General features: G+C 43.1%; 1 protein-coding gene and 2 long non-coding RNA genes across 4 annotated transcripts; all 3 read right to left on the reverse strand.

The window, feature by feature from the left end:
- Positions 1–3,986: 3,986 nt before the first annotated feature.
- On the reverse strand, positions 3,987–11,331 carry LOC310855392. Its single transcript, XR_014568995.1, has 5 exons — positions 11,201–11,331; positions 8,762–8,905; positions 6,722–6,867; positions 5,759–5,884; positions 3,987–4,093 (listed from the first exon to the last, which is right to left on the reverse strand). It is a non-coding gene; the product is annotated as an uncharacterized lncRNA (long non-coding RNA).
- Positions 11,332–13,044: 1,713 nt separating this feature from the next.
- Positions 13,045–14,115, reverse strand: LOC310855531 (E3 SUMO-protein ligase ZBED1-like). 2 transcript variants are annotated; one of them, XM_083760567.1, is made up of 3 exons: positions 13,959–14,115; positions 13,315–13,793; positions 13,045–13,082 (listed from the first exon to the last, which is right to left on the reverse strand). In XM_083760567.1, the coding sequence occupies exons 1-2, from the start codon at positions 14,061–14,063 to the stop codon at positions 13,317–13,319; spliced, it is 582 nt and encodes a 193-aa protein (XP_083616693.1). In that variant the 5' UTR covers positions 14,064–14,115; the 3' UTR covers positions 13,045–13,082; positions 13,315–13,316. The 2 variants fall into 2 exon arrangements, with proteins under 2 accessions (XP_083616693.1, XP_083616692.1); XM_083760566.1 differs by lacking the exon at positions 13,045–13,082 and having other exon boundaries at positions 13,253–13,793.
- An 8,591-nt stretch (positions 14,116–22,706) lies between these two features.
- Positions 22,707–24,296, reverse strand: LOC310855389. Its single transcript, XR_014568994.1, has 2 exons — positions 23,985–24,296; positions 22,707–22,813 (listed from the first exon to the last, which is right to left on the reverse strand). It is a non-coding gene; the product is annotated as an uncharacterized lncRNA (long non-coding RNA).
- Positions 24,297–24,920: the final 624 nt, after the last annotated feature.

Here is a 24,920-nt window from a genome sequence, read left to right on the forward strand (position 1 = left end):
TAAAACATTTAATACAATTTATTTAAATTTGCATACAGTAATTTAATTACAATATTCAACATTCATGTTTGGTGGCATGGCTCTGTTCTGGGAGATTGTCAGCATAAATATTAATAAGCCAGGTCATTCTGTAGAGACCTTGGGGTGAAAACCTGATGTTTTAAGTATGGCTCGACTCCATTTCTACCTGCTCAGGGATATCCTGACACGGACCCTCCTCTCGGAGCTAAAGCATTAACTCGCCTATTAGTTTGTAATGTATTGTTGCTCATTTCAGAACGCGCCCAATATTACTGACATGCATACAGTAGAAAAACATGTAGAAATAATGCGCAGCTGAACGGTCCAATATTAGACTGACCAAACACACATATGTAAATAGAAAACATGTATAATGCGCAGCTGAACGGTCCAATATTAGACTGACCAAACACACATATGTAAATAGAAAACATGTAGAAGCTGAACTCGTCCCTCAAAGTAAACACAACACAGAGAACTCTACAATAAAATACCTCGTTACATTGACCGCTATTGTTGTTATTATTATTATTACCTGTTTGGCCTCTCGTTGTGGAAAATACGTTCTTTACATTTACTTCTTGTTGTGAGCGTCTGTCCTTCCATCATGGCTCCACACGTCTTTAGCAGTTAGCACCGCGATATATAATAACTATTATTATTATTATAAATAACTAAACACTAACAATATAAGCTGCAAGTGTAGAGTTATAGTATAGTACAGTAACTATGTAGGCTATGTAGTAATATATTATAGTAGTGTACAGACTCCTGAGTGAGACGAAATGTTTGCACCAGCTGTGTTCAATCAATCAATCAATCAATGGTCCAGCTGTGTGTTACTGACAGACAGGGAACGTTTGTTCTGCCTCAGAATGTTATCACATCATGTTTTTAGTTTTTACATTTTCAACCTCACGTGAAATCAATTTATTATGAATCATGGAATCACTATGCATTATGTTTTATGATCTTATGACCATGAATGTTAGTATTTGAGCTATTTTAGTATTTTTTTATAGTAAGCATTTTAATGACAGCATTTACAAACTTTAAATGAATGTTTGTGAATTAAACTAGTATAATATTAAATTATATATAACTACAACTAGAAGTTTATATTACTTTATATTACAATGTAGGCATTTATCAGGCATTAATCCATTTATCAGGCTTTATCCAGTGATCATATTCATAAGCATTAAAAATATATGAATATTCATAAATGTTTTAATTTAAATTAATTAATTAATGATAGGTGGACAGACAATGTTGGAACTATGCACAAAAACAAACTTCACCCATTTTTTTTACTTGTAAAACTGTGATGCATTTCACTCCTATGGCATATAAAGTTAGGTGTGAATCCCTAGACTCCTTCAAACCCGCTCTCAAAAAGAGCACCTACGGACAGCTGCAATGGACCACTGATGTTAACCAGTGTTGTTTTTAACAGCAAATTTTGATTTTAGTTTTAGTCAAAGTCTCTTACTCTCTCAATAGTTTAATTTAGTTTCAGGCACATTTTAGTCACCTGGAATGTTTTAGTGTTAGTCTAGTTTTAGTTGACTAAATATCATAAGATTTTAGTCGACTAAATCCAGTTGATTTAGTAGACTAAAATGTACTTTGGTGAGCCGTGATGCCGTCGTAATGACTGATTTTACACTTGCTGAAAATAGCTGATCTACAAGCTCACGTGTTGCGCTGCGACACACGAGTTTGTAGATCTCAGCTATTTTCAGCATGCAATCAAGTGTAAAATGACTTATACTGGATCTCTTCCTATAGCATTTTAAAGTTTAGTTTTTATCCGTTGACAAAATTGTTAGTATATTTAGTCATCAGTTTTAGTAATCATAGCTTAGTTTTCATTTAGTTTTCGTCAGTGAAAAAAGGTAGTCGATGAACATTTTTCGTCTTAGGGCCGATTCATACTCCTATTTTAGAGCCGAATAAAAGTCGGTTCGGCTCTAGAGCCTACAATGTGACGTCATTTGGCTCTGTAGAGCCTACAATGTGACGTCATTTGGCTCTTTAGAGCATACAATGTGACGTCATTTGGCTCTGTAGATGTAGAGCCTACAATGTGACGTCATTGGGCTCTGTAGAGCCTACAATGTGACGTCATTTGGCTCTGTAGATGTAGAGCCTAAAATGTGACGTCATTGGGCTCTGTAGAGCCTACAATGTGACGTCATTTGGCTCTGTAGAGCCTACAATGTGACGTCATTTGGCTCTGTAGATGTAGAGCCTACAATGTGACGTCATTGGGCTCTGTAGAGCCTACAATGTGACGTCATTTGGCTCTGTAGAGCCTACAATGTGACGTCATTTGAGGTTCGGGGGGGGGGGGGCGGGGACCGTCCTAAAGTCGGCTCTTCGGTGCTACTGAAAATTTCTGATGAGTCGAAATCATTTCGGCACTACAGCGCCGAAACAGCGGTAAAATAGGAGTATGAATCGGCCCTTAGTTTTAGTCAACGAAATCAACACTGTTGTAAACAAGTGTTTTTTCTGGTTTTATCGTCGTAGCAGTAGATTTTGTATTGACCTGTATACTTTTGTTTGAAATGTACCCATTCTACATACTGTGAAATAAACATTTCAATCAATCAATCATAAATGCTGTACCTGTTGATCACAGACGAGGCCTTCTTCTCTGGCTGGCTGAAGTGTGTAGAACATCTCCTCAGTGTGAACATTCGGCCAAAATAACCGAGCTACAAGCTCTGATAAACATTCAGCCAAAACAACAGATCTACAAGCTCACAGTGCAATGCATTGTTTGGTACGTGGTCTGCTCTTTCTTCACTCTATGCTGAAAATAGACGATACACACTTAGGGATGTCAATGGCTAACCGGATAGACGTTAAAACAAATCTGAATATACTTATGGGCTTCACGGTTAACTTAAACCTAAAAATAATAAATGTATGTTACTGATGGTGTTATTTAGTTATGGAGAGATGTCATCATTCTAAACACTCACTGCAAGAGAGTTTTCTATGTCCAAGAGAACACTAGATAGATTACATACATTTTGGGTTAAAAGAAAATAAATAAAATCAGCAACCGTTAATTAAGCTATGGGGTAACCGAATGGAAAATGATCTGTTAGCGACATCCCTAATCACAACATAGAGAATTAGAACAACGGTCAGGATATTTAAGCGCCTTGGAGAAAGGCACTATAGAAATGCACCATTTACCATTTATTTAACACCACAGAAGAAGACAGCAGGAAGTGAAGTCAGGGTTTCAGACATTTTATTGATTTAGAATTCGTTACCATGTCAAAGGTCGTCAGGGACAGGTGGGTGTGGCAAAGCTTCTTATACACCTGTAAAGGTCAGAGTTCAAAGGTCATCAGGGCCAGGTGTATGGAATAAAGCATAACTAAATCTAAAGATGTAATGATGTTTTAGTCCGACCAGCTGAAGAGATCATTAAGGTTGCTTTTATTACATTTAACTGAGACCATTCAGTTAAAGCTGCTTCTAAACTTGTATTCTATTGCTAGTTTGATCACTTCAAATTAGAGATGCTCCGATAATCGGCCACTGATCAGTGATCAGCCAATATTCAGCATTTACCTTATCTGGAGAAACATAACATAACGCATAACATATAACATATACAGATTATTAAAACAACAACAAAAGAGGCAAGAATGGTGCAGCACTAGTTCCCGTCCTGAATGGGTTAGAGTTCAAAGGTCATGTTACCTTGCCGATGAGGAAGTAAACTAGAGACTCTTTGGGAACAATTTGTTTCAACTCCTCCGACCTAAAAAAACCCCCCAGACACACACATTGCTTGTGTGTCTTGCAACGACAGGTCACGGACTCGCACGTGTGCGTATGTGTGCATGTGCGTATGTGTGCATGTGCGTGCATGTGTGCGTGTTGATATATTCAAACAGGTATAAGGACTAGTCATTATAATTATCATACATACCACGCCAATATGACAGAAGCACTGACGACTGAGGGTTGATACTCAGAGCTTTCTTGAAGTGAATTTCTGCGAAGTTGAACTTCTCCTGCTTAGATCATCCCTAATCCATACCTATAGCTCACGCACACCCATACACGCACGGACGCACAGAGAGAGAGAGAGAGAGAGAGAGAGAGAGAGAGAGAGAGAGAGAGAGAGAGAGAGAGAGAGAGAGAGAGAGAGAGAGAGAGAGAGAGAGAGAGAGAGAGAGACACACACACACACACACACACACACACACACACACACACACACACACACACACACACACACAACTAGTGTATTCAGTAGGCTATGGCATTTGTGGACATATTTACCAGGCATTGTGTAACTATGATTCCTTTATTTTTTATTTTTGTAACCCAATTTCTACGGGGAGTACATGTGAGGGTACCTACCCTAGGGGACACAGGGAGAACATGTGAGGGTACCTACCCTAGGGGACACGGGGAGAACATGTGAGGGTACCTACTACCTACCCTAGGGGACACGGGGAGAACGTGTGAGGGTACCTACCCTAGGGGACACGGGGAGAACATGTGAGGGTACCTACCCTAGGGGACACAGGGAGTACATGTGAGGGTACCTACCCTAGGGGACACAGGGAGTACATGTGAGGGTACCTACCCTAGGGGACACGGGGAGAACATGTGAGGGTACCTACCCTAGGGGACACAGGGAGTACATGTGAGGGTACCTACCCTAGGGGACACGGGGAGAACATGTGAGGGTACCTACCCTAGGGGACACAGGGAGAACATGTGAGGGTACCTACCCTAGGGGACACAGGGAGAACATGTGAGGGTACCTACCCTAGGGGACACGGGGAGAACATGTGAGGGTACCTACTACCTACCCTAGGGGACACGGGGAGAACGTGTGAGGGTACCTACCCTAGGGGACACGGGGAGAACATGTGAGGGTACCTACCCTAGGGGACACAGGGAGTACATGTGAGGGTACCTACCCTAGGGGACACAGGGAGTACATGTGAGGGTACCTACCCTAGGGGACACGGGGAGAACATGTGAGGGTACCTACCCTAGGGGACACAGGGAGTACATGTGAGGGTACCTACCCTAGGGGACACGGGGAGAACATGTGAGGGTACCTACCCTAGGGGACACAGGGAGAACATGTGAGGGTACCTACCCTAGGGGACACGGGGAGAACATGTGAGGGTACCTACCCTAGGGGACACAGGGAGAACATGTGAGAGTACCTACCCTAGGAGACACGGGGAGAACATGTGAGGGTACCTACCCTAGGGACACGGGGAGAACATGTGAGGGTACCTACCCTATAGGGGACACAGGGAGAACATGTGAGGGTACCTACCCTAGGGGACACAGGGAGAACATGTGAGGGTACCTACCCTAGGGGACACGGGGAGAACATGTGAGAGTACCTACCCTAGGGGACACGGGGAGAACATGTGAGGGTACCTACCCTAGGGGACACAGGGAGAACATGTGAGGGTACCTACCCTAGGGGACACGGGGAGAACATGTGAGGGTACCTACCCTAGGGGACACAGGGAGAACATGTGAGGGTACCTACCCTAGGGGACACAGGGAGAACATGTGAGGGTACCTACCCTAGGGGACACAGGGAGAACACGGGGAGAACATGTGAGGGTACCTACCCTAGGGGACACGGGAGAACATGTGAGGGTACCACTACCTACCCTAGGGGACAGTGTCTAATGTGGACTCCAATAATAATTATAATAATTACCAGGCATTGTAGTGTCTACTGTTGACTAATAGCGTTCCTGCAGCAGGATAAGGCTTTGTCCAACTCCTCCGTCAAAACAAACTTGTGTCAGAGCAGAGTGTAGGCGTAGGCAAAGCTGGGGTCCACCTGGGGAGGGAGCCAGAGAGACAATTTAGTCATTCATCAGACGCTCTTAATCCAGAACGATTCACAGTAAGCAACAACAACAACAACACATGGTAATACATCACATACATGAACCATAAGCACCATAAGCAAGCTAAGAACCTAACAGTGAAATATCTATATAATGAAACTATGCATATAAATATAGTGCTATGTCTATTGTCTACATAAAATGCTTTCTTAGTTACATAAGTTGAGTCTTTGCATGATAGAGACCCTAACAGTTATTAGTGAGATTATAACTAGAGTGAGACAGAAACAGTAATTACTCTAAGACAGTGGTTTTCAACCAGTGGTCCGGGGACCACCAGTGGTCCTTGGGTGGGTTCCAGGTGGTCTCCATGCTAAATGATGGATAGTTGCTAACAAAATGGACTAGATATTTAACTCTTAAGACCATAAAATGAAACCAAATGGACCCGTACGGATCCATTTGGTTTCACTTGATGCTCTCAAGAGTTAAATTGTCAAACATCTGCATCAGTTAATTTACACAATTGTACAGAAAGTCTAAACAATTAGAGAATGTAGAATAAGTATTTTGATCAACATTTGCCTGTTATCTCTCCTAATGGTACCAACATCAATACTGCATGAACTAAAAAACATGGCATGGATACACCTGGGACGTATGCTCATTGATGTGTCCCAAGGTCATCAGGGTTTCTGGTCTCCCAACATCACTCAGGTGACCCAGCCGGGGTGATCAAGTCCCAACTTACGTCCCAGTAGCTACCCTCGATCAGTCCCATTAGGGAAAGACAGGGTCACACATTCCGCTGCTCCCGAACTACTCACTCTGCCAGGACTGGGAGGTCTGGCCTGTGGAAGGACTAGAATCTGTGGGATGTCTCCTGTCCGGGCCCCTCCTACGTCTCGCCAGGTCCACTCCTGCTCTCACCAGGTGCAGTGCAGGACCTGTGAGTTGGAATTGTGGATAACATCTTATCCAACGATAACAAAATATTGTTTAGTTTCGGGTCTGAGAGGCTAAATGTCCTCAAATGGTGGTCCGTAGCTCAAATTCTGAATAATTAAATAAATAATGGACCTTGATGTGAAAAGGGTTGAAAACCACTGGTCCAATAGGCAATTCACACTGAGACGGACTGAATCCGTTTCATTGGAACCCCGATGGCCATGATTCACATTACCCGAGATTCAACAGCGCACCCGGGTACACTTGCATAACACAATTTAATCCTCCTGATGACGGTGTGCTTGATGGCTGGCGCGCACGGACACTGACCCTCAACTGTGCGACATTGTCTCAAATAAATCCAGACACACTGAATTGCATTGCCTCAACGGTCCAGAGACCCGCCCCCCCATGCGGTCCCGGGGACGGTTGGGCAATCCGCTCCCGGGAACAGTACGCATCATTCACACTACCACAACATCTGCCAAGTGGTCCCGAGTGCGCACCCGGGACCATAGTGTGAATTGCCTATAAGACAGTGGATGGCTGAGTTCACACAACATTAACTTAGTTTTAGGGTGATTCTTAGTAATTATTCTAAGACAGTGTATGAAAGCTAAATAAAATCTCAAGACTGAAAATGCAAAGATGATATTTTAGGCCGAACGGCTTAAATAGCGGTTAACGCAGTAGAACTGTTAACTGAGACCATTCGTGTTTGTGGAAGATGCTTCTAAACTTCTATTGCTAGTTTGATCACTTCAAATACTCTTTCGAATTACCGAAAATAGCAGATCTCATCACGTCATTCTTTGAGGGCAGGAAGGCCATGAAATGAAACAAAAAAATATGAATTTAACTTAACACATTTTGGACTGAGGCCAATTCTAAAAACGCCTTCTAAAAACTGAACTAAGTTTTCTGGAAAAACTTCAAATTCAGCACGTTTGTGAAACAAGCTTGTATACATCTGGAAAACCCTTATTTGTATTGTAATAAGATTAGAGAGACCCACTAAGAGAAACCTGTGTGTGGAACGAGCTTCTTATTTATTTCTTGCCTTGATCTACGTTCTCTCTACTCTTCTCACTTCTCTAAAACACCCTGGTCAACGCTCCACACATCCTAGACTCTTCTCCCTTCTCTAAAACACCCTGGACAACGCACCACACGTCCCAGACTCTTCTCTGAAACACCCTGGACAACGCTCCACACATCCTAGACTCTTATCCCTTCTCTAAAACACCCTGGACAACGCTCCACACGTCCCAGACTCTTATCCCTTCTCTAAAACACCCTGGACAACGCACCACACGTCCCAGACTCTTATCCCTTCTCTAAAACACACTGGACAACGCTCCACACGTCCCAGACTCTTCTCCCTTCTCTAAAACACCCTGGACAATGCTCCACACGTCCCAGACTCTTCTCCCTTCTCTAAAACACCCTGGACAACGCTCCACACATCCTAGACTCTTCTCACTTCTCTAAAACACACTGGACAACGCTCCACACGTCCCAGACTCTTCTCCATTCTCTAAAACACCCTGGACAACGCTCCACACGTCCCAGACTCTTCTCACTTATCTAAAACACCCTGGACAACGCTCCACACATCCTAGACTCTTCTCACTTCTCTAAAACACACTGGACAACGCTCCAGACGTCCCAGACTCTTCTCCATTCTCTAAAACACCCTGGACAACGCTCCACACTTCCCAGACTCTTCTCACTTATCTAAAACACCTGGACAACGCTCCACACGTCCCAGACTCTTCTCACTTATCTAAAACACCCTGGACAACGCTCCACACGTCCCAGACTCTTCTCACTTATCTAAAATACCCTGGACAATGCTCCACACGTCCCAGACTCTTCTCCCTTCTCTAAAACGCCCTGCTATGTCTGTAGTTCCTCACCTCAGGACAGTTCTTGTCGATGTCGGTCAGGTCTTTGGACAGCGTGGACAGATGTCTCTCTGCAGATGCCAGATGTCGTGGAATAAATCTCCATTCCTTCGACTCTGCACGGCTCGATTCGACGCACCTCACTGAACAGCCTCTCTGCCCGAAAGAAAATACAATATATAATTGCAGTGAAGTTGCTTGATTAAGTATTTCATATTCATTTGATATATTAAAGCCAAAGGCCATTCAACTTCAAACTGCATTTTGAAAACACACGTCTCTGCTTCTGGTGACTGATATTGTCCTTCCAATGAATGATAGGACGCGTGTGTGTGTGTGTGTGTCGGTCGCAGTTAAGTATGGAATTGTGCATTTCCCGTCAGTGTGTGTTAGTCACACCCAGGGTGAGAGAGCATGTGACATCACGTTTCATCATCAGGGATGGAGATCCCAGATGTCATCAATATTAAGCCCATGTATGGAGATCGCTGATGTCATCAATATTGGCCAACAACTCTACATCTGACCTCAAAACTCATACTCTTAGATCTCCATATATGGAGCTGACCTGTTCTGACATTCCACATGTTGATCCTTCCCCATCCATCCTTCCTCTTCGATGTCTCCTTTTTGGCTGATACCTGTTCATTTAAACTCTAGACGGGCCTGTTGACTGATACCTGTCCATTTAAACTCTAGACGGGCCTGTTGACTGATACCTGTCCATTTAAACTCTAGACGGGCCTGTTGACTGATACGCGTTGTGGCGATTAGTGTCGCCACGCACGCACGCACGCACGCATGCACACGCACGCACGCCCATTTGTGCCGTCAGTTACACTCCAGACTGATACGTCTTTTTATGCCCCGACGTCACGCACCTGGCTAGCGGCAGGAGGAAGTTCTGTGGCAGCCGCGGAGGCTGGAGGTGTTTTGTTTGCAACTCGTTGTTACGGTTGTTTTAGCCAGTAACCCTTTACGTTTATGAATCGTTGTGCGCTCAAAGCGTTGTCGTTTTGGACATACATTGTGGAGAGGATCACACAGAGGAGGATGTCCCGGCGGTCGTTTGGATCGGACACCTTGGAACCGTGGGGATTTAACACCACATTTGTACGTCAGTGAGTAACAAACGAAGAGACACAACAGAACAGCTGAGGGGTTCGGGGTTACAACCTAACGGATACCGTGCGGGTACAGGAAACATACTGTCGGGTTTTGCGTTTGGGCAAGGACGGAATACTGAACTGAACTGTGAACTGTGAACCTATGTGCTGTGAACATTTCATTATACAACTTATTAACTGCAACTCTACCGTGTCTGTGTTTATTGTGTTTACAAGTGACTCTACAGGGTGTGCAGTGTGGTGCGGACCACGGTATGCTGCACAGCCTTATGCAACGGTTACCCTATTAACTAACATTTTGTCAGGATACAACTGCCTGGCTGGCACCCCAGATCCATGATCTATAACAAACCGTTACAGTGTCCATTTAAACTCTAGACGGGCCTGTTGACTGATACCTGTCCATTTAAACTCTAGACGGGCCTGTTGACTGATACCTGTCCATTTAAACTCTAGACGGGCCTGTTGACTGATACCTGTCCATTTAAACTCTAGACGGGCCTGTTGACTGATACCTGTCCATTTAAACTCTAGACGGGCCTGTTGACTGATACCTGTCCATTTAAACTCTAGACGGGCCTGTTGACTGATACCTGTCCATTTAAACTCTAGACGGGCCTGTTGACTGATACCTGTGCATTTAAACTCTAGACGGGCCTGTTGACTGATATCTGTCCATTTAACCCATTCTGACCGGGCACCCATTTTGGTGTCGGCATCATGTCGTGCTTTAGCTATTTAAAAATAGCAGATCTACAAGCTCATATCGCGCCACCGAGTGGCGCGCTACGAGCTTGTAGGTCTGCTATTTTTGAAAAATCGAAGAACGACTGACATTTTTAGAATCTGATCTCAGGTCAGAATGGGTTCATCAGACCCAGTGTTTGTCCGGCGGAAACGTCGTGTGAATCTGATCTCAGGTCAGAATGGGTTAAACTCTAGACGGGCCTGTTGACTGATACCTGTCCATTTAAACTCTAGACGGGCCTGTTGACTGATACCTGTCCATTTAAACTCTAGACGGGCCTGTTGACTGATACCTGTCCATTTAAACTCTAGACGGGCCTGCCCAAAAGTTATTAGTGCAGCCGCGCCCGGCAGCCGGCGAAAACTAGTTCTCAACAGGCCCGAAAATTAAGATATGCTGTCACCCAGGTGGATGCGTGCACGGAACCTCGAGGTCGCTTCTCGCCCTCAGGTGTCTTACTGGTATTGTGTGTGCGCGTGTGTGTGCGTGTGTGTGTATACACCTGTACATATTCGGCCAGCTCATAGTGTGCTGTAGCGATGTGACTCAACGGTCTGTCTGTGCGTGCGTGCATACCTGTAAGTATTCATCCAGCTCATAGTGTGCTGTAGCGATGTAACTCAACACCCAGCCTGTGTTGTAATGGTGAGAAGGCAGAGAGGAGAGAACGCTGACCACTTCTCTGCTGTTGTACAAAGAGCTTTTACCCAGATCCCTTACGCTGAGTAGACCATCTGTAAAACACACAATATATACATATATATACATCAACATCTGCTGGTGTACGAACACAATGCTAGGTAGTAGTGGTGCGCGGCCGGCCCGTTGCCTTGTGGGCAGACGGGTCAAGATTTTGATCAACAATTATTGCACAGCGGCCAGGGCGGGTCACCCCATTTTGAGAACGACTGACATAAAAACATGGGTTTTCAGAAAACTGTCAGAATTTAGGAGACATTTTTTAAATTTCGACGTCAGGCCAAAATGGGTTAAGTACAATTTTGAGGTATTCTTTACTTTACTGGAGTATTTCCAATTTTCGATACCTTTACTTCTACTCCACTATATCACAGAGGCAAATATTGTACTTTTTACTCCACTACAATTATTAGGAATGTTTACTTTGTAGATTAATATTACAAAACATACAATAACCACGTCAGCCCTATACATTTTAGCCAGTTGAAAATAGTAGAGAGAGCTTGTAGATCTGCTATTTTCAAAACCTTTGAAGATTTGTGAATTGGGACATTGTGCATACTTTTTTTTAAATTTTGAATTCTGGACTTTAACTTGTATTTCTACATAGCGGCCGGTATTGATACTTTTACTCGTTATTTTAGTACTTTTCCCACTTGTAAAATTGAGAGATATTATTGATAAGGCTGCCTGATAAACACACACCTGTCTTGGAGCGTGTGCGTCTTGGCCTGCAGTGCGTCCACTGCCGTCCAGCTCCCAGGGGCACAGAGATGACCTCACACTTCTATGGCCAAGGCACCTTCCATCTGTCACGTGCACCATGTAGTCCTGCAGAGAGAATCACGTTGCAAAACAGTTCATGAGTTGGAATCAAACAAATGACAATACTGCTACTCAATGTCCGTACCAGATAACACACTAACTGAAGCCCTTATGGCTCGTACACACTGCACGATGTTTGCTCCGATTTTGCTGTCGGGATAATTTTTGGCGCTCGCCGACAAAACTCCCGACCTGACACAAGATCGGGCTTTGATCGCAGAGGTTTTGCTCGCCGTGTGTGAAAGGAGCTGTGAGAAGATCCAGTGCCGATAAAAGTGCTCGCCGAACCCTTTCCGACCGATTCTGAATAACTAGCAGGTTTGATATTTGGCCGACTGGACATCATACAATATGAACTGGGTTGCGACCACGTCCCGAGAAATCCTGAATTACAGTCAATGAGAGCACAACTTCACAAGACAGCTGCATGTGCTCACTGCTCACAGCCACTATCTGTCTGACGTCTGTCTGTCGACTGTATCGATAGATACATGATGATAATATATATTAGTGGTGGGCATAGATTAATTTTTTTAATCTAGATTAATCTCACTGCAATTCTGGAGTTAATCTAGATTAATCTAGATTAAAATGGCTCATTTGAACTCTGCCGAAGGCATTGAAAATATGTGTGCGCTACCTAAATAATGACCAGAAGTAAATCCTTGAACGGGCCACGTGGCCCATTAGACCAGGAGCCCTATCATAATTGGTAATGAAAATATAATAATGTTCAATACGATGTACGTGTGTTATACATTGTTTATTCAGTTAAACACGAATAACCATAAACACGTTACCATACAGGCAATTTGGAACAGTGGGTGCAAGAACAACCCCCTTTTCTGGGATATGACATTAATTAAACTGTAAACCTAGAGGTGATGAAGAACTGTTTACAGTCAGTAGCTTTGTGACATGACTTGAGTCCAACCTCTACCTCTACCTCTTCCACCAGTCACTCACCTCCAGTGTGGGGCGTCCCAATCCCAACCCTGGGGCTTCCTATTCCCTCTCCTACTGTACCTCATCAGTACTGGGGTTTCCTATTCCCTCTCCTACTGTACCTCCATCGGTACTGGGGTTTCCTATTCCCTCTCCTACTGTACCTCATCAGTACTGGGGCTTCCTATTCCCTCTCCTACTGTACATGATTTGAGTCCAACCTCTACCTCTCCTTCTTCCACCAGTCACTCAGACACACCAGCTTGTTCACATTGTCTGGTGACAAACTAGATCTTTTTTTCTGTACAATGTGGCCTGCTAAAGAGAACAGTCTCTCGCATGGGACAGTTGTGGCAGGAGTCCCCAAGTACTTCTGGGCAATGTGGGCCATCTTACCATAAACAGCAGTGTGCTCTGACCACCACTTCAGTGGACACTGATCTAAACTGGCACTGGGCTCTACCTTGTACCTCTCTACAACATTGTCTACTACTGGTATCTCGTCTTCTGACTCTGACTCTGATCCCATCAGCAGTAGGGCTGTCTTCTTTTGAGGTGGCTCAGGGTTCTCCTCCCTGGGCGGCTGCAGAGCAGGTTCTTCTGCCCTCACCAAGTCACTCAGCTTTCCCCACACTGGCTCCCTCTCTGCTCTGGGCAGGCATTTGAGATCTTTGAAGCGTGGGTCCAGAGCAGTGGCCACCTTTTGATGAAAAATAAAATAAAGATTGATGGAAGAAAATGTAACTTTCTAAATCCTCCATATTTCTTCATGACTCATTCATCTATCCATTTATCAATCTTCTGGCTTAACAGTCTATAATGGTCAGCCAATACAGTTATCTTCTGGTCAGTACGTGTCACATACCTTCAGCCATTCCAGGTTTGTTTTCTCCCTCCGCTGGTTGAGGTCTTTGATGAAGGCAGTCTTGAAGCGCACAATGTAGGCAGGATCATCATCAGAGATCTTCATTGCTCGCAGGAGATGACACAGGGCAGGTAAAACGACAGAGCAGGAGACATACTTTTCCCCACCAAGGAGCTCAGTGACGTACCTACACACACACACACACACACACACACACACACACACACACACACACACACACACACACACACACACACACACACACACACACACACACACATTAAGAGGGGTGAATTGACACCAAAAACGACGCCACAATGTCACAGCAGGACACACGCGCACACACACACACACAGAGCATAGCACACAGACAGTACACACACACACAGACATCACAGCCCCAAACACAGCACGGCCACACACAGACAGCACAGCCCCAAACAAACAGCACAGCCATACACAGACAGCACAGCCCCAAACACAGCACGGCCACACACAGACAGCACAGCCCCAAACAAACAGCACAGCCATACACAGACAGCACAGCCCCAAACACAGCACGGCCACACACAGACAGCACAGCCCCAAACACAGCACGGCCACACACAGACAGCACAGCCCCAAACAAACAGCACAGCCATACACAGACAGCACAGCCCCAAACACAGCACGGCCACACACAGACATCACAGCCCCAAACACAGCACGGCCACACACAGACAGCACAGCCCCAAACACAGCACGGCCACACACAGACATCACAGCCCCAAACACAGCACGGCCACACACAGACAGCACAGCCCCAAACAAACAGCACAGCCATACACAGACAGCACAGCCCCAAACACAGCACAGCCACACACACACACACACACACACACACACACACACACACACACACACACACACACACACACACACACACAGAGCACTGTGCACTGTGCACACACACACAGCCACACACACACAGAGCAGTGTGCACTGTGCACACACACAGCCACACACACACACACACACAGAGCAGTGTGCACACACACACACACACACAGCAGTGTACACACACACACACACACACACACACACACACACACACACACACACACACACATAGAGCACAGCACAACACACACTTACTTGCATGGCTCCAGCAGTTTCTCCAGCTTTGCCAACTTCTCATATTCAGCATGTGTTGGGAGGGCCAGCTTGTGGGTCTGCTGAGCCAGCGTTGCGTGCACTGCGTCTCTGTTGCGCCTCAAACGTGTGATCATCGCTAGGGTTGAATTCCAGCGTGTTGGAACGTCTTGCACGAGTGACTCCTGGTCTTGTTCAAGGGATGCTTGCTGGGCATTCAGCTCGTCTGAGTTAGCCGGACTGTGTTTGAAATGTCCGACCACTTTTCGACACTTGGCCAGTACACCATCAAAACCACCATCCCGAAGTGACATTACAACGGCCCTCTGTACAAGATGAGCAACGCAGGGCAAGTGCTCAAATGGTAATATTCTCCCTGCTGCTATCATGTTGGGAGCGCTGTCGGTTCCAATGGTGGTGATTTTTTCAGCTATGCCCCACTGATTAGCGACGTCGAGAAACTGTCTGGCACAAGCTTCTGCAAAGTGGCGCTCCTCCGTTTTAATCACACCTGACGTTATAGGAGAGACAAAGTAGATCAGAATAAGTTTGCTATTAATAAGAGACTTACAATTAGCAGGCTGGCGTTGTTGGGGCTAGCTAGCAAACGTATAATGTTGGCTGGTGGTAAAATAAATCAATCGATCCCTGATAACGTTAGCTAAAGCTGTGTAAATGTTAGGCTGAATTAGCAATATTACATGCCGCGGTGGGGTTGGTTTCAGGTTGGATATTCAGCCAGGATGGCTGGGTATCCAGCCCGAGACCAACTTCACCGTGGTAAATTAATTTAAATTACATAACGTACCTAAGGCGAACGAGTGAAGTTCCCAGCTGACATCGATGAGGTGTACAGTAACGCCAAGGTAGTTGTCGTTTTTGACAGATGTCCAATGGTCCCCAGTCAGTGCTACACACGCCGCCCCGGCCAACTTTTCATCTTTCGCAGCTTTCTCTGCGGTGTACTGGTCATGGATTCTCCTTGTGATAGTTCGTCTCGCAGGTAGTTTGTAAGATGGGTCGCCTGTGGCCGCCTGGAGAAGAAGCTCGAGCCCATCATCTTCAACCACACTGATAGGCCGGCAGTTGATGGCAATCCACTGAGCTAGGAGGTTAGTTAGCTTGGCTGATAGAGTTGGGCTGACGGGCTTGCCACGGTTGCACTCAAACATTGTAGTTTGACGAACACTTTTCCCCGGAGCCATATTAGTGCTTGGCCCGCCGGCAGCTTCGCTATCATCAACCAACGCAAAGGGATGCTTGTGCGTTAGGTGATACTTCAGACTTGAAGAACTCCTACAGTAAGCCATTTCTGCTTTGCACAGGGTGCAAACCACCTTGTTCTTGTCGAGGTTTCCATTGGGAAGCTTCTTGTAAAGAAATTTCCCCTGAAGCAAACCTGGGTTCACAGAGTCCTGCATGCTGACGTTTGATGTGGCACGCCGCACTGTTCATTAATTTCACCCGTGTCCGGTTAGGTTAGGATTTGTTACCGCCCCGCTCTCAGAGTAATTTATTTCACCTTGTCCCTGTTAGGTTAGGACTTCTCCCTCCCACAGAGTAATTCCGGCGTCCGCCAGATAAAACTATCAAAGTGAAATTCCTAGTTTGCTTGCTTTATGCAGTCAATGCAGACCCAGCTCTTAGACCCAACTTTGAGAATAGATTAATGGCGATAATTTTTTTGACGCGCGATAATATTCTCGCGTTAACGCAGCACGTTAACGCCGATAACGGCCCAGCATTAATATATATATAACCTTTATTCCTTGGGTAAATCCCTGTGTTGTACATATTGGTAGCTATTAGCCCAACATTGCTGTTACACACTTGGATGTTGATAAATTGCATCGTTCAATTGCATCATAAATTGCAAACTTTTGGACCTTGTGCTGCATTGATGTTAATTATACCTATGATGACCTGTGTCTTCTATTGTGTTCTGAAGGTACACAAGGTATTTTGTATTGTGTTCATATGGCTGGAGCGAGCCGCTGCGCTCAGTGTGCTGTGCCAATTATGCCTCGTCTCAGTTTGTTCGACGCAGATAAAATCTGTGCTACTTTTAAGTCAGAATAGCAGGGGGGGGGGGCACATCGAATCGAGCACAACAGACTTAAAATGGTGCACAGTGTTGCGTGCAGCAAATAGCAGATATACAAGCTCACAGCGCGTAACATTCGTGACACTGCAAGCTTGCAGATCTGCTATTTACTGTCTGCGCAGCAGTGCACATGAGTCACAACACCGGCACACCAACACTTGGGTGTGGCCGTGTGGGGTTACATTCAGCAGCGCGTGGTGCATTCTGAGAAGCTGATCCATGTAAATATTATTTGAGTGCGAATGGAAGCTTGGTAGTTTGGACTTTGGAGAGATCTGACTAGTAGCAAGTATATGCTGCGTTTTGATGACTTCATGTCGTTCACACCGTGGCCATGGCTACATAACCCCCCACCCCTCTTATTAAATGTTTTTTGCAGATTCGCACTGATCTCATAAATGACCATGAAGTCCTCAGGATGGAAATCAGTCCCCAGGACGGAGAACTTTAAGCCCTGCTAGTGGAGCGGCAGTGGCTCAGGGGTAGACTATAGTGGCCGGTAGAGCTGTCAGATGGGAACAGTGAGGTTCACAGGTCCATCCCGGGATCCCCCAGGCCAGAGTTAGTGAAAATGGGTGAATGTAATGCACAATCTATGTAAAGGTGTATGAATGTGTGTGTGAATGGGTGAATGTAATGCACAATCTATGTAAAGGTGTATGAATGTGTGTGTGAATGGGTGAATGTAAGGCACAATCTATGTAAAGGTGTATGAATGTGTGTGTGAATGGGTGAATGTAATGCACAATCTATGTAAAGGTGTATGAATTTGTGTGTGAATGGGTGAATGTAATGCACAATCTATGTAAAGCACTTTGGATAAAGGCGCTATATAAATGCACCATTTACAATGAAATTAAATTGGAGAAAGGGGGGTCAAATAAGTTGTTGCTCAACCAAAACAAAAGGTGCTCGTGTCAGTGAGTACTAGTATGAATGAATAAACTGCACTGACCGTAGCAGGCAGGCTCTGGGTGCCAGGCTGAGATCTGCAGGCTGAGCAGGGTCTGACGCGCTCAGAGTTCCATCCCACATGAGGCAGCAGGTGTCTGGGCTCGGCCTGGTAGAACTCCCCCGGGGGCCACGAAAGGCTGGCCAGGGCCTGGGAGTAGGGATAACAATTATCAATTCATTCATTAATTGATCACTGATAGCCTTATCGATCAATTAACCAGTTAGTTTACATTAGAACAACTACACTTTAGAAACAAGACCAAATAAACACTACACTTTAGAAACAAGACCAAATAAACAACTACACTTTAGAAACAAGACCAAATAAACAACTACACTTTAGAAACAAGACCAAATAAACACTACACTTTACAAACAAGACCAAATAAACAACTACACTTTAGAAACAAGACCAAATAAACACTACACTTTAGCACCACAGAACAAGCCAATTTAAAAACAAGTCTTATTACTTAAAATCAGTCTGGTCTTTGTGGTAAAAAAAATAATACAATTTAAAATTTCATACAGTAATTGAATTACAATATTCAAACATTCATGTTTGGAGGCATGGCTCTGTTCTGGGAGATTGTCAGCATTAATATTAATAAGCCAGGTCATTCTGTAGAGACCTTGGGGTGAAAACCTTTGAAGACCTGAGGACTCCTTTTAGCCCATTTAGACCTGGTGAAACCTATACGTTAACTAAATATTCCTTAAACATGTAAATAGTACCACTGTATTCCTCATCCTTATTATGAACCATTTGGACACCCGGGTATAAATGCAATAATTTATTAACAAGAAAATAATGAATATTTACAGATCTGGGCTCTGGGTGCCAGGCTGAGATCTGCAGGCTGAGCAGGGTCTGACGCGCTCAGAGTTCCATCCCACATGAGGCAGCAGGTGTCTGGGCTCGGCCTGGTAGAACTCCCCCGGGGGCCACGAAAGGCTGGCCAGGGCCTGGGAGTAGGGATAACAATTATCAATTCATTCATTAATTGATCACTGATAGCCTTATCGATCGATTAACCAGTTAGTTTACATTAGAACAACTACACTTTAGAAACAAGACCAAATAAACACTACACTTTAGAAACAAGACCAAATAAACAACTACACTTTAGAAACAAGACCAAATAAACAACTACACTTTAGAAACAAGACCAAATAAACACTACACTTTACAAACCAGACCAAATAAACAACTACACTTTAGAAACAAGACCAAATAAACACTACACTTTAGAAACAAGACCAAATAAACAACTACACTTTAGAAACAAGACCAAATAAACAACTACACTTTAGAAACAAGACCAAATAAACGACATATTATATTATACTATAGGTTAAACCATAGTATAATAGGTAAACCATCACATAAGGCTGTGCAGAGAATGTGGTCCGGACTCCGCACCACACTACACTATATACCCTTTAACGCCACTTGTTGTGTAACACATGCAATAAATCACAGACACCATAAGTTGAAGTTTTAGGTTGTATATTATATTCAAAGGTTTGAGGCAGCAGAGGCACGTTACTCCATACTGTAGCTCTGGCTCTGATCCATAGCTCTAATGAAATGCAATGCATTAGAGCTATGGACCAGAGCTACTTACTCCACACCTTTCAGTTCAGTTCCAATACAGTTCCCAGTCTATCAAAGCCCTTCAGCACGTTGCATAAAACCAGACAGTTAAACTCATTGTAAAGCCACACTGTACCAGTTTATAAACAACTGTATCGGTACTCACTCACAAAAGGTTTGTTGTTTAAATCCCCATGCACTGCTCCTTGTCACGAGTTACAGACCCGTAAGGGTCCATTTGGTTCCATGTGTTACTCTGAATACTTTCAGAGTTACAGGGTGCATTTGGTTACAGGCAGCTACATGAGAATGGCGTCACGTACGTCAGCTGTAGCTCCCTGTGTTGTTTGTTGATGTAATCACTAGCAGGTGTGAAAACAGCCGATGTTCTGAGCTTAGTACAGAGTCACAGAATGATATAGGTTCACCGACTTCAATGTAACAAAACAACGCAACAAAAGCTGATTCTGACAGTTTATGACATCAGGAAAACTCGTTCGTTTATTTTCGTCTTTTAAGATAGATTTATAAAGTTACTATTTTAGTCGGAGATAGACTAAACTTACTAAAGCAATACTGCGGCGTTCGAGGGTTGCGAGGTTTCGTTTGTAAACAGAAGTCAGACATATTACACACTTCTTTTAAAATCTAAAGTGTCTCCCTCAAACACGTCCATTGTGTGTTTTTAGTGACAAGCGGTCCAGCGGACGAGATCAAATCCATTTGTTTACATCCCCGTTTCCAATAAGGAAGTTGTTATATAGTCTCTGAAAGAATCACTTGCAGTTGCACTAGCAGTTGTTGGCTGATGTCGGATCATCATAACAAAAGAAGGACATCCGGGTAACCCAGTAAACTGACCTGTAACCAGCCCCAAGATGGTCCGTTGCTGCCCTCTAAAGGCCTGGCTGCATTGTCCGTTCTTGGAACGTCAGAAAGACCCAATAATAATATATCACAGAAGTGGTACAGTTTTGGTTCAATCAGATCGTTTTGCAACACCAGTGATTCGGTCGGCTTAGGCATACCTACCGGATCTTCTTTCTACACAAATTAGTCAAAACAAGACAAAGTTGACATTTTGTATTAAAAATAAAACCGCATGAGTTTTCCTGGTGTCATAAACTGTCAGAATCAGCTTTTGTTGCGTTCGTTTATGTGCTAAAAGAGTGACTTTGAGAGCCGTTTCCCCGCTACAATGGAAGTCAATGGACCCTATTTTTTATTTCTTAAATTGCTAACACAACGGAGCGAAATAACTCATGGAATGTAATAGTTTGCCCATAATGTAAGAAAACTGCCCAAACCTCTAAAAAAGTGGTCTTGCCCTTTAAGTTCAAACTAGTTCAATCCATTAATACATTTTAAATGATATTTATTTAAGAAAATAAACACATTGTCTATTATTTATTGTATTAATGAATTAGTTATATACTAGATCTATTCATTAGATTGTTAAATGATATTTTATTACATTATTTGTTCTGCCTAGTTAAAGAAAACAAACATATTTGCAGCAGTATGTACTGTGTAGTATTACTGTATTTATTGTGGACATCTGAAACGCGTAAGGCTGTCATTACTCTGAGTAACCACTAGAGGGAAGTGTTGGCCTAAAAGTGACAGTCAGTTTGTAGAAAGAGTTCAACACACGCTCTGATAAAACCCAGAAAAGCATTATTAAAGATTTGTTTACATTGAGGTCCATTTGCATCAGAACATTTAATGACAATACAAATATAGAAACTGGATTTCTAAAGTTTTAAAGGAGTACAGAGTGATTTCCTGGAGGAAAAGTACCACAGAACAAGCCAATTTAAAATTCAGTCTGGTCTTTGTGGTAAAAAAAAAAATACAATTTAAAATTGCATACAGTAATTGAATTACAATATTCAAACATTCATGTTTGGAGGCATGGCTCTGTTCTGGGAGATTGTCAGCATTAATATTAATAAGCCAGGTCATTCTGTAGAGACCTTGGGGTGAAAACCTTTGAAGACCTGAGGACTCCTTTTAGCCCATTTAGACCTGGTGAAACCTATACGTTAACTAAATATTCCTTAAACATGTAAATAGTACCACTGTATTCCTCATCCTTATTATGAACCATTTGGACACCCGGGTATAAATGCAATAATTTATTAACAAGAAAATAATGATTTACAGATATATGGCATCATGAATAAATTACAATAAACATGAAACATATTACTTTTATTACATTTCTTTTTTTTTACTATGGCGTCTTCTCTCATGTATCATCAGATGTCCGGCTCCATGCCTCTCCTTGGAGGCCAGTTGGGTCAAAACACAGTTTAACACATTGTGACAGCTGTAGTGAGTCTACAGTCCACCTGCCTGCTGGCAATATAGCCTGGTTGTGATATGTAGATGTGATTGATATATATATTTTTTTTAAGTCATTCTATATTTACAATACAAAGTAATTGTATTTATTTTAAGTATTACTATTGTATTAATTGTATTTTATATATTACTATGTTATTACTGATTTTATGTATAACTATATTACTAATTGTATTTATTTGATGGATTACTATGTTATTACTAATTTTACTTCATGCATTACAAATTGTATTTGTTTTATGCATTACTGTTATTACTAATTTTATTTTTATGCATTTATTTTATGTATTACTGTTATTACTAGTTTTATGCATTACTATATTGATAATTTAATTTATTTTATGTATTATTGTCTATATTAATAATTATATTTATTTTATCCATTACTAATTTTATTTATTTTATTTTAATTTATTTTAATTTATTTTAATTTATTTTAATTTATTGAAGTTATTTATTTTTTACTATTTTAATTTACTTTTATTTTAATTTATCTATTATTTATCTATTTTTTTATCGTTCGTTTTATCCATTTATTTATATTATTATCTAGTTATTTATATTGGTTTATTATTGTATAGTTTATTATTTTCAAAGAGCCCTGATTGATCACATCTACATATCACCACTACCAGTCAGGATCTGAGTGACTCAGAACCCTGGTGACCTCCAGATGGAGCCACACAGGAGACCAGCAACGTCCTGAAGAAAAGAAAGAAATGCTCATTACTACTTTGGTCATAAAACAATATTGATTGAAATATTTATTAACAGTTTGCAGAATTACAGTACATGTCAAGCACAAACTCAATACAAAGACTGTTAACTTTAAGTGGACGATCCAATTAAGCATTACACTTGTTTACAAGAGGGTCCACCATGTTCAATTAATCAAAACATTTAGAGACGTACAAATAAGACACTATGGGGAAGGGAGGGAAAATAAACGTATACAGTGAGGGGGAAAAAGGGAGTCAAGGGATTCACATGTCTTAATGACTGTTGGTAGGGCGTTCCACATTTTGGGGGCATAGGAGTGAAAATAATTTAGTCCCTTGTTAGTGCCGAATCTGGGTTGTACATGGTTCGTTGCACTCCCTCTGGTGTTGTGGGTGTGGACTTCGTTAACATTAAGGAAGTATCTAGACAGGTACATGGGTATCTTGGTGGTGTATCGAATCTTGTGGACCAGACCCATTGCAAGATGCTGTACTCAGTCGTCGACCCTAAGCCATTCCAGCCTGTCAAAGTGGGCAGGAGTGAGGTAGGTTCGGGGGGGGTGAGGCCAAGTAGGAGCTTGACCAGTTTGTTTTGGGAAGTCTGGAGCCTAGTTTTAAGGGCCTTTGAGGCCTTTGAGGTACCAGGAGGTGCATGCATAGTCAAAGAAACTTTGTATGAGGGCTCCTGTTAAGGCCTTAAAGGTGTTTTTGTTGAACAGTGAGGAGATCCTGTAAAGGAATCTTGTTCTTCGGTTGACTTTTTTGATTACGATGGTGGCCATTTTATCACCGGAAAGATTAGCCTCCAGGATGGAACCTAGGTAGGTAATTTCATCTTTACGTGTGATAACATTGTCACCAACTCTAACCAAGAAGCCATTTGCCTTGCTGAGATTACTATTAGATCCAAAGAGAATGGATTCAGTTTTTCCCAGGTGTAAGGATAGTTTGTTATCAGCGAGCCAGGTACAGATTCTACCGAATTCAGAGCTGAGGGCCTTTTCAACCTGCAGTTTGTTCCTGTCCGAGACTAGCAGTGCCGAGTCATCTGCGAACAGGAACAAGAACAAGTTGCAGTCACAAGCTGATGTCATGAGCATAGTGTGTGTGTGTGTGTGTGTGTGTGTGTGTGTGTGTGTGTGTTGTATAGTTACCTTGCTGTGATGTAACTCCAAAGGTGATCAGAAATAGTTGCTCCATTGGCTAGAAACGTGCTCTTCACCGGCATGATGATCTTGTTCCTAAAAAAAGTCTATAGTCAACCCTAACTGATTACAGAACATGATATAAAAAAACACAACTAGAAGGATTTAGGCCTGTCACAATTACCTAATCGCCAAGTATTTGAGATACTTTTTTAGAGATAATAGTCATAATCGTCTCCATGTTGAAAATGTTCATATATTTTCAAACATTTTAAAGAAATAATGGAAGCAACCGATCTACAAGCTCTAAATGTGTCACTTTGTAATTTACTTCTCTTTTTTAGTGTATAAAGTTATTGAATTATGCCATGTGCAGCTTTTTGTTTACAAAGCCTACAAAAGCCAAAGTTTTATTTAGAATGTTAGTATGACGACAATTAAATCGGCCATTATAAATCCTTAGATTCTGACAGGCCTAAACGGGTTCCAGTGGAGTCTACCGAACCTTCCAGCTCCGTCCGAGCCTCCCAGCGACCCAGAAGTCCTCAGCGGAAACACCCGGGGGAAGGTTCGGATCTCGGGCATCGGCTGAGATCTCCATTCTAACAAAGAACGAAAGAGACACACCCCAAATTAGCTTTGCTGTGTGTGTGTGTGTCCTGTCACAACATACACATGCACTTACAGTAACGTTTAAGAATAGGGATCGACCAATTATCGGCAACGGACGATTATTGGCTTTTTACGAAGCCTAAAAAAGCCCTAACCCTAAAGCGGTTCGTACCGTCGAGTTCCTCACCGATGAGTTTCATGAGGTCCGAAGTCCTCCAGCGTCTACCCAGATCTCCGTCCTCCCATCCATCCATGGACAGACCTGCAGATCTCCATCTCTAGAGGCTCCAGCTGTGTCTACTATGATCTCCATCCTGAGAGAGAAAGAAACCA

This window comes from Protomyctophum parallelum (genome assembly GCF_964188405.1).
Source record: "Protomyctophum parallelum genome assembly, chromosome: 3".
Classification (NCBI taxonomy): domain Eukaryota; kingdom Metazoa; phylum Chordata; class Actinopteri; order Myctophiformes; family Myctophidae; genus Protomyctophum; species Protomyctophum parallelum.